Source organism: Gambusia affinis, linkage group LG23, assembly GCF_019740435.1.
Source record: "Gambusia affinis linkage group LG23, SWU_Gaff_1.0, whole genome shotgun sequence".
In the NCBI taxonomy this organism is placed as follows: Eukaryota; Metazoa; Chordata; class Actinopteri; order Cyprinodontiformes; family Poeciliidae; genus Gambusia; species Gambusia affinis.
Window position 1 is genome coordinate 13,919,598 of NC_057890.1, and position 18,404 is coordinate 13,938,001.

The following is an 18,404-nucleotide window of genomic DNA, read 5'->3' on the forward strand; positions in this document are numbered from 1 at the left end:
CACTGCGCTGTTACCTAGCAACCCCAGCGGAGCTCCAGAACATTTGGTCAGCTGGTTTTAAGAAAAGTGTTTTATTGTTGACTTACTACTCAGAAACCACTTTCTGCATCTTTGTTGGTTGTGCAGGAGGCTCCACTTCTGCTTTTCAAAGATGTACGATTGTATAATTCTGTGTTCTGCCACATTTTTGATTTAAAATGTTCAGATACTTTAGAGCTCAACAAGATTAACCAACATCTACCTCATATAAGTGCCATGCTCTTGTCTTTCCTGTTTTGAGGAGTTGCTAAGAGAAATGGTTTCCGTGCTGATTTATAAATCACATCAGTCTCTTGTATTTTAATGGTAATTAACATTTGTCTGGTTTATGCTATAAGCAGACAAATGACACTACTGTGTTAGTTGTGCAATATATATTTTTACTTTTTTATTAGGAAAATTCATAAACATTTGGTAAAATTGGCTTGAAAAAAATGTTATTGTGCGTCAGTCATTTTTTTTTAAGTTTTCACATAGACCGATCATCCAATTTGTTGGATTTATTTATTTTACAAGTTTTTCATTTCCTGACAAAAGTGAATAAGTCAAGGACTATTTGCAACTTTGATTTTAATGTTTTCTGTCTGACTTATCCAGTACAATATGTTGGGATCTCCTTAGGGTAACAATCTGTTCATGTTTTTTCTCTGAAACTCTGTAAGTGTAAACGTCAAAATATCTGAATAATTTAATGTACAGAAGGTTTTCAGGAGCAGATGTCAGCCCTTAACTGTATTTGGCTGCATTTAAATTAAGTTTATCTCGTCTGTTGCATCTGCTGCCTGGTTAAATTACCCTATATGGGCTAATTTGGAGCACATAGACTTTAAACCTTTAACTTTTTTTAAAAGATGCATCAGTTTGGATTTCTCTGGAGCGTTTTAAAGTCTAAATTCAGCTTTTTCTGGCTTTCAGCAGTGAGGTCCTGTGGGAAAATCAGTCAGATGCTAAATGTCTGGTTAAAAATTAATCTGGTTTAAAAGCAGACAGACCTCATTGTGTCCTGGGTGAAGGGACAGAAAGCAACGTAGAACCACCAGGTGGACATAAAGCAATAAAACAGACATGGCAGTTTTCTCAACAAAACAAAGTCAAATTCCTTTTGGCTTTCATGGAGGGAAAAGTCAATCTACATTTCTTCTTCTTGTACTTCTTCTCTTTCTTCTTATATTTAAAATGTATTTATTTGTGGCATTTGTTTTCAAAGTCAATAACACAAAAATAACAGTAAAACCAAAGGATATGACATCATGTTTTATGAATTCATAAATATTCCAGGAGGAGGAAGTTGGGAGGAATGAATAGGTTTGCATTTTAATTTAGGAAAGTAATTATATGCCTGTTTCTGAACATTTAGGATAGAATCACACTATGTATTCTGTTCAATTGATTTCCTAAACAGAACAAAAATGCATGAAAATTTACTTTATGCAACATGTTATTGGCTGTTTCCCGATCAAATAATTACACAATTTGACATTTTGGAAATAAATTTGGGCAATTTAAAGACATAAATAAAATAAAAAAACACTTTTTTTGGGGTAAAATGTTTTGGTTTTTCATTATCAAAATTGGTTTATTTCAAAAAACATCAATGAATACACTTTTTGTCGCATCACACAAGTCACATGATCAACAACCTGATGTTGCCACAAGCAGAAAACAGGAAGTAGTAGGAGGATTATGGTCAGCATGTTTTCTAACAACTTATAAAATGAACAAACTTATTGTTCATTTATCCTGTATGATTTTAATTGTGTTTCTTATTTAATGGAAACACCGCAATTGATCAAATGTGTCTTTTTTTCCAACACTATTGGGATATTGGCAATGTTTTGCACACATTTGTAATGGAAATGCAGCTATTCTCAACTAATAAAGTTTTAGAAATTGCTCTTACTTTTATTATTTTTTTAATCATTTTTCACTTCATACGGTTTGTTTCTGGAGTGCAGTGGGTGAAATTTGAAGACTCAATTTCACTCAAGAGTTAAACCTTTAAGACATGTATCACACACAATGCTGGATTTTGTTCCAGGCCATTTGGGCAGTTGCCCAGAGTGGCAATAGAGTGGCAGAGTGGCAGACTAACATCAGAAAAAAAAAAAAAAAAAACAAAGACAACAGATCTGTCAGTTGGACCTTGAACATGATTTGTGGCAGACTGTCGTCCATTTCATACACCAACTGGAGGTACAGGTGCACAAGGTGAGTAAATATAATTAAGGTGGATAACCTGAGAATACAGAAAATATTTTCACAAAGTTGGCTATCATTTAATCTAGAAATATACTCCCCACTCTAACCAGGTTTGTGGTTTATGCTACAAACAGACAAATGGGAGGGTCAGAAAACTTGCTTACCGACCCTGATGCTTAAGAGCTCACCTTGTGAGGCTCTTTGTGTTCAGGAGTATTTATTAGTGGGGAGTGGTTTCTTTTTTTCAGCAGGAAGGTGTGTTTGTGGTCTAATTAAAAGGTAGGAAGGTTGGGGGTTTAAATCCCTCACAGCTGCTTTAAAGATGAGAAACAACAGAAGGGGATTTTACTCAGGGAACTTCTTTCACTTGGTTAATAATTAACACTATTTTATGCTGTAGGAATTAGACCTCATAAAAATTGGTCTGAACTGCAACAGAAAGGTCACGATTTTATAGGGATAGCTGCAGACGTCGCAACAGGATTTATGTTTATTTAAACATATTAAGCATTTGATCAATCTGGGAGAATTCAAAGCAACATTTTTAAAGCAACACTTTTAAAAAAGCAACATTTGCTTCAATATGTATGCAAGTATAAGTCAATCTAAACAATAACATGAAAAAAGGATTTAAAACTAGATTTTAAACTTTTTGCATATTATGTATTGTTTCTCAAAATAATAATACAAAACTCACATTAACACATGAGGAACTAAGATATCACATCCAAATGGATAAAATAATCATAAAATAATCAAACATCAGGCTGCTAGTCCTGACTCTGAATAAATTATGCATAATTGGAAAGACAAAGTCTAATTACAACTAAAAACATATAATAATTAATTACATATATTTATAAATACTCATTGTACATAAAATTAACTCAATAAGAGGTTTTGCCTTTAATCTTCAATTTACTTAAAGTTTGGAAAACTATAATTCAGCCACCATTGTTGCAGAGAAAAAAAAAAAAAGAGTAAACAATTATTTTTTCCTAAATTACAACTGAAGGCTTTATGTTAAATAAAATAGATTTTTTATTTGTCTGAATTTATAGTGAGACCAAAATGAAAAAACTTTCCTTAATCTTTCTACATCTTGCATGGCAACCCCAACTTGCTTTGATGTATTCTTTAAATGGTTTTAAGAGCATTTAGAAATAAAGATCTTTTTTAAAAAGTTTGTCAATATTGCATTTATGTTCCCAACAGGAGGAACCAGACGTGGATCACCTCCTCTGTCAGGATATTAAATGATGCACTGAATTTTTTACAGCTTGATTTTGCATCAAAAGTCTTAAACTTTAATCTGAGACATTTAACTCAAATTTATTTTTTATTTACCACATCCGTCTGGCCTTAAATCATACTTTAGTTGAATCAGTGCTGAATTTCTGTGCCGAGTCTCGGACAGATTCAGAAACTGCATAAATCGAACATGATGAATTCGGTTTGTTCAACATAAGAAGATGCCTGCAGTGTATTCATTTTTTAATTTGGACTCTGATTGTGGTTTCTGAACGTGTCCCAGCACACTGTGATCTACCTCAGGGTGTGCAGCCCAGTATTTTACCCTGACAGACAAAACACTGTGCGTCTCATGATCAAAGAGCAGAGGAATGCTGCCGGAGGATCACATGCAGGCCCGGTGTATCGCATAATCACAGACAGAGAGCCAGAGATGACGGATTAAACACAAACAGTTGCTGGAGAAGAAGGTGCATTGAGAGTAAAGATGCAATAACACCCATTATAAACTGCCAACCAACTGAAACAACAGAGTAGATGTATAGTTGTAACCAGACACACACCTATATGGGCAAAAACACATAGTTATTTTTAATCTACAGTTTAGATGTGTTTTTACTTCTAGGAGTGTATTTGTAAGGTCAGACACTGATGTTGGATGAGATAACTCCAACTCTAATTCTATCTGGCTTAAGTGCCTGCCAACCAATCCACACCAAACTTTCCAAAACTCCTAAAAACAACCCAACACCTTAATCGTCCTTTCACTGAACTTTAAACTTGACACAATGGAGTCAGTTGCCGTTGTTATGACAACCACTAACCTCAAATTCATCCACTGGATTTCCAGAAAGAAGCAGGGTTTCCACTGGCCATTTAATTGCGTAAACTGGAATCCAAAATTAAAATTTGCTTAATGGAAACAATTTTGTTTGCATCACGAGTCATGTGTTCAACAACCAGATGTTACCACTGGGAAAGACAATGAAGAAGAAGACAACAAGAAGTGGTAGGAGGATCATGGCGCTGCATGTTTTTTAATGATTTATTGTGTGAACAAACTTATTAATGTGTAACTTTAATTATGTTTTTTATTTAATGGCAACTTGGCAATTGCAAAAGTGTGTTTTTTTCATGTTGGCTGAATAGCTAAGGTGCGCAAACAAATATTTGCGCATCTTTATAATGGAAACACAACTACAGAAGTTTGATTTGTCTCTCTGGAGAACAGATCTCTACTACTCTGTAGTGCACAGGAATCGTTTTACACCACTTCACTCGATGCTTTGATTAACACTTGGTGATGTAAGTTTGGGGTGAAGCTTCTGAAACCAGTTCAAATTTCACTTGTGTGGTCTCCAGATGTTTACAACTCTGATATTTCCATTTTTGTTTAAACTGCTCTTTGCTTGCGGGATTTAAATAGTGGTGAAATAGACTTTTTTTTTCTATCCTATTAAATTATCAAATAACATCCAACATGGCAACCTTTGTTTTAGTGTTTTAAATTGGTCTTGATCAATAGTTTGGCAGAGTTTCTAAACATTTTAAAATCTCCATAACATTTTCTGCTGTAATTGAAGAAGATAGTAGAAAGAAATACTGGTAGAAATATCAAGCCTCCACAGCAGATGAACAAAGTTGCTTTTTTCTGCTCAGCACTGATTTTTGATGAAGAAAAGCTGCAGGTCTGAACTGAAACAGCAGAAGGGAGTCTCAATGCAGTAAAACCAAAACAGCAAAACCCGAAGTCAAAAGTCAAATTCACTCAACTGCGGGTGATTTATTGCCAAGATAAACATTTCTGACTCTCCCAACACAATTTTTTATTATCCTTTTTAAAAGCTCTTCATGAGGAATTTCAACTTTTTAAAATAAAACTTATCAAAATATACACCTGAAGCAAATTTAACTTTATGGTTTAGTTCTTTCCCTTCTGTCGCTTTATCATAAAACACAGACGCCTTTGTATTTAAATATTTTCCTTTTGGTTTCATCTTGTTGCTTTAGTCTGAAGTCTGAAAGCGTGTATTCAGCACTTTTTGTTGTTGACAGCAGGACCACGGTGCAAGAAGTCTGAATGAATGCTGAATGTGGGTCATTTACAGTGCACTCTTATCCAAGCCAGTCGGTTTCTTGGATAGAGATCATCCAACAGGATAAGGACAGGACCTGAGTTAAGCACAAATAAACAAATGCTGCGCAACATGACAGATAGCAGTTCACTGGGGAGTCCCACCCTGATGGGTATCTAAGTTTTCCTCTGAACCACCAACAAAAAACAGGAAAAAAATACTTCTTCCATTCATGTGAAGGAGAATATACTGGGTTGACAGATCTGCAGATCTGGTTTAGACTTTTATCCTGACCAAATAAACACAACTGAAAAAGATCCGAGTTTGTAGAATCCCAGTAGGCAGTTAGAGATTTTTTTCAAAGAATAAATGTAAACAAGGCAGCTGAGGAGGAAGGTTAAGCATTAAATACAACTTGCATAACTATTACCTTGCATCTTACCATCTTTAGACTGGTTAGTTACCCACTGCTGCAACAACTATTGTTATAGTAGGTTTAACTCATCAAAAAATACTCAAACATATTAATTATACTAACTATCTGCTTACACTTATTTTAACAAAGAAATAAAAAAGATATAAATAACAACATAGCTAGCTGGAATTACAAACTTTTCTAACTTCTTGTTGCAACTAGCTGTGCTACATGCTAATACTAGGTCATATATAGACAAGACCTTGAAGTTCTACATTATCGACAACAGAAAGACATAATGTTATAAAGATTAAAAAAAACACCATGCTCATGAAACATTTTGTTGGGTAATTTCTTTTCAATTCTATTCTTTCTGTTGTAGTTAATTATGCTTTCTCTGTGCTGTTATATAGCCTTTTTTATTTCATTATATCAATTATAAAAGCCTTTTATTAGTCTAACACTGTTGTGAAAATTTCTATCCAACTCTATTCAGTTTATCCACCTCGTAAATGAAGGACATTAAGTTATTTAGGGCTAGTCCAAGACGAGAAAATTTGTAATAAAGATTTCCCGATTAATAATTTGAAATTGGCTCAAAGGACACATATGGCAACAAGAATGCTACAGCAGTGGATGTTGATGAAAAGCAATATTCTTGAAGCTAAAAGAAACGTAAAAAACAGCCAAACTGCAGGATCCCAGGAATCAGTCAAGCTATATTCTCAGTGGTTTGGTTCACATTAATTAGACAGTAAAAAGCATCCATTAGCACACAGTGACAATGGCAAACATGGGGGCTCGTCCGGGATCTTAATGGACATCTTAATGGCTTTAACATTACAATTGCATGAAAGGAAACATTACTGCAGTTCCATGAACTGCGATAGAACTTGGATTTGATGAAAACAATATTTACAGAGCTAAAGGAAAAATCACAAGCTTACCATGTAGCAACCATTTGGCTCAATGACAAATCCTTATAAAAGATTTGATAAATGTGGGGGCAAATAGCAATAGCTATGAAATAATTGTTGACAATATCAAAATAAAACACTATATTTACTGTTACAGAAAGATTTACAAATACATCATAAAATCTCTCTGCTTCTTTACATATGTTTTATCTCAGAATAACAGTTGGTGATGTTGCACATGTTAGCTCCCAAAATTGAGGAGGAAATCAGAAGGACCCATCTGCTGGTGAGTCTCTAAGCTGCAGACGGGTGTCCTGTTTCAGCTGATGATGTTAGAGCTTTGTTTGTCAGACTGGGGATTTAATCCCAGACAATCCATAAAAGATTACAGTTTAAAAGTGAGTGTAATATTTCATCTCTGTCACTCGTTCTGCTGTTATGCAAATGTATTTTCTGTTTTATTACAGTTTTTATATAACCAATTGTTTAAAATGTAAACTTTAATTATGCAGTTTAAAAATTGATTCTGATTTGTTGTTTATTATTAGAAAATTTAAAAGAAAAAAAAATGTTTTCCAGGTGATTGTAGATGAAAGTGATGCTAGCATAGATTGGTGGTTTTAATTAAATAATTGGTTTAATATTAAGTTATTAAATGTATTTTTTTTCCCTCTAACGGATGTCCTAGATCTAGCTGAGAAAATACTTTTGTTCAAGTACCCAAAAAATAGGAAGTGGATCTCTTTAAGGACATCAGAATGATGCCTTTTGTAAATTTTAAAACAGCCCACATATTTCTGCACTCTTCCTAATGACAGATAATATTTGGTTTCTGTGGAAACGTTGGGGTCTAGCTTCAATTTGAAAATAATTTGTGGGATTTGGAAATGTTTTTCTCTCCAACACATGTTTGCAGGGGTTCCGTTTCATCATTAAAATGCTATATGATCAGTTTAACTTAGGACTAGATATCTACAAAACACTAAATACAGTTCAAACTCATGTACATCCATTAGCTAACTCACATTCAATAGGCACTGTGTCGTTACAGAGCAACCTCAGCAAAGCCCAGCCTTATTACCTAGCAACACAAGTGGAGCTCCAGCACATTTGGTCAGCTGGTTTTACCATTGAAGACAAGCATTTTGTTGTTGACTTTGCACTACTCAGAAATCACTTTCTGTATCTTTGTTGGTTGTACAGGAGGCTCCACTTCTGCTTTTCAAAGACGTATAGTTATAAATTTCGCAAAATGTAATGAACATGTTTTGTGTGTTCAAAGAAGCACAATAGGTCATCTTTAATGTATTGTGGTGCTAATGCATTCAGTAATTTATAAACTGTTAGAAGGATTTTAAAGCTTGTTCTCCAAGCTTCAGCGAAGATGGAGAACAGGTGATGTGCTCTATCTTCCTAGTTTCTAGTGACACAAGAGGTTGTTGATTAGATGACAGGAAGAAAGGGAAGATTGGAAGAGATACACTGAAAGGATGAGTAGTATGATAATTGCATGGTGATGGTGTTTGTTTACAGCACATATGTCAGAGTCAAGGCCCGCGGGCCACATCCGGCCCGCGAGAAGATTTTTTACGGCCCCTGGGATGATCTTGATTTATTATTAGAACCGGCCCGCAGACCGCAGCAAGCCGGCACCCCGTCTGAAAAAAAATATCTTCCTTATTTGAACTGTAAGTAGTTCTTTAAATGTTCTGTGAGATGATGTACTTACCCATGTATCCATAACAACCGGAACTTTCAATATCCACCAAGTTATTGCCGAAATATACCGTCTATTAAACGAGTGCCCCCCGGATTAATTATACTCTCTGCAGCTGCAGCTGCGAAGTTACCGTATTAACCCGATACTTGCTGGAAAGTGCAACGTCTCCCCTTTCAGACACCGTTGGAATTTTTCCACTTAGCGCTACGTGTGGCGGAATTACGGTACTGCAAATTTAGATGCGTCGCCGGCGACACGTCCGGTCTAGAAGGGTTATTAGCACAGCAGTCGTCAGCATAACTGTAAAATTAACTTTCAGATACCCATCAAAAATGGCAAAAAGGAAGGTGGACACTGAGAACCGGGGGTTTCAAACAAGGTTTAGAGTTTATATTTAGAGTTTTTACTCAGTTCAAGTTTAAAAGTTAAAGTTTAATATTTGTTTTCACTGCATATTACTTCTCCTTGATGAAAGTGTTGTTTTTGATTAATAGATTTTTGCACTTTATTTTATTGTATTTCAATCCAATTATATTTTAAAAATATTTCAGTTGTGTCTGTTGAAAATTAAAGATTACTGAAAGAGCCATAAGAAAATATTGCTTTATTTATCTGATCATATTGGAATATATTTGTTAGGTTTTCAGTAGGTTCAATTAGGTTCACTAGACTATATGCGTCATTTAAAAAAATTTCAATGAACATTCGATCAGTCCGGCCCTCGGCTTGTAGCTAAATTTTTTATTTGGCCCTCCGTCCATTTGACTTTGACACCCCTGGTTTACAGGGATATCTGCATGAATTCAGATGTTTGATAGTGAAGGAAGAAGAGGATGAAATACTCAGCCTTTAGAGATTGTATTTTCTGCTTTCCTGATGTTTTCTGATGAATTTTCTCTAAGTATCCTGTTGTTTTATTTGATGTATTACTGAGTTTTGAGCAATTAGGTATTATTAATGTAGTGATCCACATTCTGTCTGTCTGTCTGTCTGATCTTTGCTTCTATTTTCTGAGATCGCAGCATTTTTCTGTTTCGTTTTCGTTTCATTTTTATGTATTTGTGTGTTTTTGAATTTGTCCATGCATATGTTTGCAATGCATTTTGTTTGCTAAGCGTTTGCACCAGTCAACCAATTTATGTAACCTCATAAGTTGATTTGTAAGTTGACTCTTACAAAGTTTAGTCATCTCTTTCATGTTAAACAAACAGCTCGACTTGCAGACTTGAATTCTCCATTTTCAAGAACATTTTAATCACTAGAAAACATTAGCAGCACTAACAGATGCTCTGCTGTCCAAGTTGTGATCAATTACGTCGTAACAATACTTTCCCACAGATAGGTTCTTTCCCACAAGACAAGAACCTGGCACACAGGCCATAAAGCTGGGTGAGGTCTCATGAGATGCTAAAGGAAATCCAGCAGCAGCCAGATTGTTTAAGTATTTTATCAGATGTTTTTGGTATGTTTAACATCATACAAACCACTAATATAATTTTTAACAACAGAGTTTTGTGTGCTGTTTTTGTTGTTTTCCTGGAAAGCTCCAGAGTTTTCTAATCACTTCCAGACTCAGATAAATTAAGCAACCAAACTAAAAGACTTTTTTTTTTTTTTTTAAACCTGATAGACATTGCCCTCTGTGTTCACTCTCATTTCTTCCAATCTGTGAGGGGTTTGGTTTCTCTTGTGCTTCTATGTTTGTCTTTCCCAGCTCACAGGAAGTTAATTTTATTCTCTCTTTTGGCTCCTTGTCAATCATTTAAAGGATCTGCCTGCATTTAAACCAATTGCATGGCAGAAGAGGAATATCAGACCGTGTTACGTGTGCATTTTTTAGTATACTTTCATTGATATGTTGTCATTAGTATATTTACATTAGGTTTACTTTTTAAAAATCTATTAAACTGATAAACAACCTCCATTAAAGGAATGCTCTATTTTTAGGAGGATAAGTCAAAGTGGAGAAGAGCTACAGCTTTAGACCGTGACTTTATGTAATGTATAAATTAATATAATGTACAGGATTTAAAATGAGTTATCATCTATGTATTCTTGTGTTCTCAGTATTTGTTGTGTTCAGGTTTCATGTGCTGCACATTGAAGCCAGATGATTGAATTGACTGTTAATTCTGTTAGTGGTTTATATTAAGCAGACATTTCCTCCTAACAAGGTTTTATGGACCATGGTCAATGTTTTGAACTGTATCTGCATTAATGGCTGACTTTGTTGCTTATTGTAGCAGTTTTATTTATTTTTTTGCAGCTGAATTATTTTAAACCCGATTCATTGATGGATCTTGTGAGGATATTTGTAAAATTATAGCATATTGGCTTTTAAGGGTGACATAAGAGTCACACTGTAGTTGAATACAGCTACTCTGACAGGACTTTCATACATGCAGTTACAGTAAACTGAAACGGATCTACGTGAATATATCTAAGTGTAAATCCACAAGTGTTGATAGATGTTCACATACTGCAGAGAATACAACCGATTTACTTATCCTTCAGATGTATATAGGTGTGTGTTTGGTTGGTCGCTTAGTTGGAGTTTTGGTTGAATGAATGGAAGACTTTTTGGATAATTTCTTAGTCGGTCAGATGGTTGATTGGATCATTTTTTAATTGGTCAGATGGTTTGTTGGACAATTTGGTTGGTTGGTTGGACGGACGGACGGACGGGTTTGGGTAAAAGCCACATGAAGCAACGGCCGGAGCAAGAGAGGTGGAGAAGAAAGAGCAAACCCAACAAAACCTTTGAAAGGCCCAGAATTGGTCTTTTCTCCTGAACAATTTCTTATTCAACATCTAACATGAATTTCTCTTTCAAACTTTGTGATCAGAACTTGGCTTAAAGAAAAACACATAATATAAAATATGTTATTTTTTAAAATTACTGTTAACTCTTTGTGATGGTTTTTATGAGAATTTGCTTCTATTGGGTTTTTACATGGAAATACTGGCAGAACATTAAAAAGCAAAGAGGAAAATAAAGAATTTGGCTGAATTTCAAACTGTGTTTTATGGAGTAAATTCAGTATAAGAATAATTCACTCTAACTCACCCTAACCCAGGATGCATCACATGATAAGAATGGTGTTTTATTCCTAAAGGACAGCTGGGCGTGCATCCCTTTTAGTTTATAATGGCGTAGTTTTGCAGCTCACACTATTCTATTACACCCACATTTTGCTCATTTTAGTAACTTTAGCAGTTATTTTATGTGTCAGAACTCCTATGTAAGCAGCTGAGATTATTTTCCTTTCAGGAAACAGTTGCAGGATGTGTGACACAAGCACACAGAAACACCAACATTCAAGAATTCAAGTCAGATAGTTTATCTTCATATACACAAATTACACATCAAAACATGAGGATTTTTGTCTACTTTAACCACTATACTACAGTTTTCAGTAACTTAAATTTGCCTCCATTACATTTCTGGACTGGATTTTTTTATTAAAAACTGCAATTAAAGGGTCTCTTTAAAGTGTTATTTTTTTAAATGTGTGTATTTAAAATCAAACTAGGTTCTAAAAGGTCTCAGAGTTCACACATTACCTCGTCCTGACATGATTTATCGCCTTAGAGACCAATGTTTCACCTTTGTGTTTACAACACATCAAACCCGTTGATCTGCCTGCTGTGAATTTAGCTCTGCTGCTGCTCAACACTGATGTGGTTTTATTCCTCCTGCAGAACCAGGATTATCTCAGCACATTTCCAACCAGAGCTGAACACATTCATGAATCGTGCTGAGTAATGCTGAGTGCAGCATTGTGGTCCATTCATAAAAATATGCTTTTGTTGTGTGAGGGTGTGTGGTTGCAGGCAGCTGTGTTAGCTCTACGGATGGCGATGTTTTTCATACCTGATTTGCTGCACATGTGCTGCAGAAACGCTAAACCAGGGTTTAGTTATTGCTAATATGACCAGAATAATAAAAAAATAAACTAAAAATTACTGGAAAAAGTTCGACACAATTCCTGACGGTTGCATCTTATCATTTCTAAGACTGTTGAACTATTTCAAAAACTGTCTGTGGTTGTTGGTGAGCAAAATTTAAATCTTTTAAAATATTTACTGATTTAGTAAAATTATCTTTTTTTCCTATTTATATATAACGACTATATTGCACGTTAAGGCAGAAAATAATGGTGAAAATCTCCAGAGGCAGAATGTTTTACTACAGCACCATCATGTGGCGACCCCAGGTTACTACAAAATGTTCAATTTTCATAAAATGATACCAGCTTCATTCCAGTTTAAACATTATTTGACTATCTGGACTTTTTATCTGATAATTAATTGACAAAGCATAAACCTAACTGGAAGCCCTGAAAGTTGCAGCACCCAAATGTCTTGAGAAATGTAATCTGGATGATCCTTAATCAATACATTTTCTACTTTTAATAAATTCTTACTTTTAATCTATTCCGGTTTCTAAAAATTAAGCAAACAATGAGAATTAATCACACTGTAAAAGTTTAAAATGCATCTCACTGCTGTATTTGAGACAGCTGATTGGGTCTGTCGCAATAAGCAGTAAATCAATTAATTGCACAATAAATTAAGACAAACTCAATAATTTCCATTTGCACCTTTTCTCTTTCTTAACTGAAAACTGGATGACTAAAGTTTTCAGTTTGGTGCTTTGGTCTCAACTGTACTCTTTTTTGAAGTGCAGTTTTGTTTATAGAGGATTCATAATAAATTTTATTTGTTGTTTCTGTAGTTTTGTTTATTTATTTTGAACATTTAAAATGTCTTCCAGTTCCAGTGTTAAATGTTCATTAGAATTTAAAGTTTATCTTTAAGGATATGTTCTTGCATTCTAATGCCATTATCATCATATTACTTGAAAATGGGTTCAAAACAAAAATCTTATATTTTGTCGCTTCCATTAATGTTTATCTAAATGGAAAGGAGGAAAATGCAGCAAAATCCTCTCAAATATGACAAATTAGAGGAACTGATATAAAACAAAAGTATGATTAAAACATATAAATACACATATTTACAAGCAAAAGTGTAGATGTTGTAAAAACAAAACACCCATGAAGACATTTACACAGACAGCTGCTGAGGTAAACAAACGTCGGCTCATTTTTCACTCACATGGAGTGGCGTGTTGTTGTTGTTCAGATGGTCCTGACTGAGAGGCGACGCAGCAGGATGGCAGTCGAGTGACACTCTCTCTCGACATTCAGCATGACAAGCATATTTACAACCTGCAGAGAAATGAGTCTGCATCAGCTTAGAAGAGCATGCCAGCCAGAACAATAAGAGGAAGACGTTATTTGTGAGCTTCACAGACATGCAGAAACAACGTGTATGCAAATCCTCCATTGATATTGACAGCTCGTCGGTTGGGCTCGTAGATCCCATTTTGCAAATAAAGCCAACGTCATGCAAATTCTGAGATAAGCAAACTATAAAGAAGGAAAGATTTCAAAATAAAATTCATCAGGACACACTAACATTTTAATAATAATGCACAAACAGGACAGATTTCAACAAAATAACTTGGAAAATAAGCATGGATAGAACAAATGATTGAGACAGACAAACATTCTGAATGATTTTGGTTTAAAAACAAGTGCATTCTGGGAAATTGAGTGCAGTATTGGTCCACAGATAATTTTCATAGCCATTACATGGAAGGAAATAAATACTGGGAGAGAATAAATGTGAAAAACACGCATTATAGTTTTACAACATTTCCACTAAAATCAATAAGAACTTACTAATACTTTTAATTCAAAAGCTCTTTGATTTTAATCGCTTAAATTAGGCATAAACAAAAGTAATACAGTAAACGGATAATAAAAACTTTTCAATTATAATTTCTAAAGTCATATTTCATGTTTAATCTGTAAACTGCTAAGACAATAAGAAGAGTAAGAACTATATGGGAAAAGTCAAGTTATCAACTCTTTAAAAACATGCTTAAACTAACTGACAATTGTAATCAATAATAATTCAAATTGTAACAAAAATAAAAGCTGTGAAAAAAGATTGGTATTTATTCAAGTGAATACAAAATTAATACAATAAGACAGTGGAAAAGAATAGTTTTATTTAATTCAGAACTGAAAAACGTAGCTGAATTGTAGCATAAAAATAACAGAAGTCATAAAATTCATATTGAATACTTTAATAGAAAAAATTTAATTTTAATTTTTGGATTAAGTAAATAGTTATTGAGCAACTTAAATGAATTTTAAGATTAAAATAAAATATGTAAATATAATTAACTTTGATATTGCACTGTAAATATGTAAAGTAAAATGAATACATATATAGTCCATTATTTAATAACTTGGATCATTAAAAATGTAACTTAATAAAATAAAATGAATCTATTTTATGGTCAAATTTATTAGGAATTCAATATGTGAATAAATAATCGTTATAATATTAGTATTATCAATACAATATATAAAAATTACATACATGAAATATAAAAAAATGCATGTTATTAGTCCTTAATTAGAAAAACATGCTTAAAAAAAATCTTCAGTGATATTAAGTTATAGGAAGAAAAGTTCATTTTAAGCGTTTTGAAGAAATTCCAGTAATATCCCGTGTTCAATCCAGTTTTCATCCTTAAAACTGAGAATTAAAACTGAATGCTAAAAACACTGGACAATGTAACACTCTTAAAAACAAGAAGCAGTTTATATTTACATTTCCTGACATTTACGCATCTAATTGTGAAAAATAAGCATCTGTATCAATAACAGGTGAACTGCAAGATACATAAAAAGATGTTTTTAGGTTAAATCCCTTGATAAACACTTGGTCAATCCCACAATCCTACCTGTCGACTTTTTCCTCATGTGCTGTCCAACTTTATCCGACAGTTTGCACATGGCTGCTCCCATCTCCCATCTTAAACACTGTTAGACCTCATCGTCATTGTTCAATAGAAAGCTCGGCTCCTCGCTCTGCTGTCTGTCTGCCTCTGATCAGACCTCAGATGTGCGCAGCTGCCATTCTTCCCCTGTGTTGTTGTGCTGAGTGGCTGATTTAACAGTCAAATGGAGGCCACAGTGTGATGGACACAGACAGGGCAGGAGGGGAGGAGGCGGCGGATGGACACAGCACTGCTGACTCAGGCATGTCCAGCAGCTCTCTCCTCACTTACGCAGTTTGTTGTAACTAAAACACGTCCGACTAACCCGGCTTCCAATCCGTCCATTCATCCGAACATCAGATCATCCACATGGATCCACAGTGGGAAACACAAAACCCTCTACACACAAACTACGATCCAGAATAATAAGAAAGGTCTTTGCATATATTGTCTTTTAAACTGCACAACTTGGGTCAAGTTTCTTCCAGAAACCTCTCACAATAATTAGCTGTAATTTTGCCCCATTGCACCTGATAGAACAAAGTAAGATTTTCAACTCTGTTTAGGCCTGTCACAATAAGCAATAAATCACATGATATTTTAAAACGAGCTCAATAATTTCCATTTGAATTATTTATTGTTTTTCGCTTTTCTTTAAAGCAAAAAAGCAAAACATCCACGTTGCTGCCACCTTTGTACTAGTCTTTAGGACTGCAGGTTATTCATTGGGTTAATCTAAAGTTGATTAATCTTATCGATCAACTAATTGATAAGCGGCCATTTTCTTAAATACCGGAGTTTTCTATAACATAAAAAACTAAATTGCTCTTAATATTAAAATATGAAAAGAAAATCATTAATTTTCAGCATTATTTTGTCAGTTGTGTTAAATACTGACAGAATAAACAGAAAATTGTGATTTTCTCCTACTGTTAAACTTAGAAATATTTAGAAAATATAACAAAACAAGAACTGTTTAGGATTCAAAATCTATCTTGCTTATTAGAGTCATATGTTTTCCATCACATTACTTTTTTATCCCCACCGCTTTTCTGCCATCACATTCTCACCTTCGTAGCTCATCTGTCATTCTCAGTCGAGAAGTTGGCGCTGCTACGTTATGTAGCTCGGCTGAATTAGCGCTATTAAGGTGAAACTTAAGGAGCTTGTCGAATGTTTATATTTCAAAACAACTTAAGGAACTTGTAGAGTGCTTATATTACTAAAGGAAACCGCATAAATAGTATCTTCCATCCCACACCGAACGCCGTTTGGACCGTTTGTCTCTCCAAAGAAGAGGCGCGCCCTCCGCCATCTTTGTTTCTGCATCAACGGCTCCGCTTAAGGATGACCAGCGGCGCCCTCTGTTGGATGGCGGCCAAACTGCAACACTAAAAGAAGTATTTAATAGATTGGAGCTCATTTTAATCTAATAAAATTATTATTCGATTAATAATTAATAATTAATAATTAATTATTAATTAATACGTTATAATAATTTAATATTTAATCATTTAATCAACAACCATTGCCCAAAGGCATAATAACCTTACTGGATGTAAACGTTTGAGCTTATAGTAATGATAAACTACCGTACTCAAATAAAACATGATAAGTATTCTCGCTCTTAGCAAAGAGAAATAACTTAATTAAACCTAGCTGACCCAAAACAGGAAAAGATTAGTCTGATTTAATGTTGGACAGAGAGAAAAATGTGGGAATTTTAAAAAATATGGGGATGTTGAAGCCTGTAAAGTTTCAACATGCAACATGAATTATCTTAAATAATCTCTAGCATGAGAAAATTCTGAGAGAAAGAACTATTTTCAATCTTTGGGCAAAAATATGCAGCAATTCCTGCATGTTTTTGCTGTCAAGTCACAGTTTGTAATACTTAAAAACGTTAATTGTGCTATAATGCTGCAAAGATAAAATGCATAATTCAGTTCCAGTGGAGCATTTTGCTTTTCCTCTCTTCCTCTTCCTCACCCTCATCTTCGCTCTATGGAGTCATAGTGCTGTCTCAGATAAAAGCTTCCTTGATGCTGCAAATCGATCAGATACAATCAGCCTGACAGAGATGAGCTTGGACCAAAAAAATGTCCCGACCTTTTCTTTTTTCACATCTAGATGACTAAATATAGAACTTATTTGAATTTAAGCGACAGGTGGACGGATGTTTACTTGCTTACTTAGACACAGAAAATAATTTAACATTTTTCTGGACTGGAATAGAATCCTCTTATGATTTTATGTTGAAACGAAATGGTGCATCATTTCTACTAATCTACTATAAAGTAAATCACTACTTTGGATTAGATTATAAAGAATTGAAAAGCCTGATTTAAATATAGTCATAAAGTTTAAAGAAATTCATATTTATAATCTGAATTTACCTGAATGTAATGAGTTAGTGCAGTATGTTTTTACTAATCATTAGAATTTTCATGACAAATGTACGCAAAAATGTGTTGATATTCTAACTGAAAAAACAATCTTGCATTTGTGTACTGAATAATAATTCACAACACAATTATTAATTATTATTACAAATAATAATAATAATAATAATAATAATAATAATAATAATAATAATAATAATAATAATAATAATAATAGTAATAAATTAAACTCATAGTGCTTTTTAGGACACTAATTACATGGAATTAATGGAAATGCAACTATAAATATTAATACGAATAAATATTAATGACTTTCATAATTTTCATTTAATATTTGCTTTTTGATATTGCTTATGTATAATATTGTACCTTTACAGAAATTCACAAGTAATTTTAGTGTACTATTTTACCACTTATTATAAATAAGCCATTTTCTTAGTAATATTATTATTATCAATCTGTGAATTATCTAATAGAAAAACTGTGTTGTAGTTAAAGTTTCACCTTTTCCTCGTGACTGTTTC

At 33.9% G+C, this 18,404-nt stretch overlaps 1 protein-coding gene across 1 annotated transcript in view; it reads right to left on the minus strand.

Moving 5' to 3' along the window:
• Nucleotides 1-18,404, minus strand: part of rassf3 (Ras association domain family member 3) — a 58,862-nt gene that overhangs the window by 31,978 nt on the left and 8,480 nt on the right. Inside the window, exon 2 of the mRNA XM_044107791.1 lies at nt 13,738-13,850. Within this exon, the coding sequence (XP_043963726.1) occupies nt 13,738-13,850 (113 nt within the window). The remainder of the gene's footprint in view (nt 1-13,737; nt 13,851-18,404) is intronic.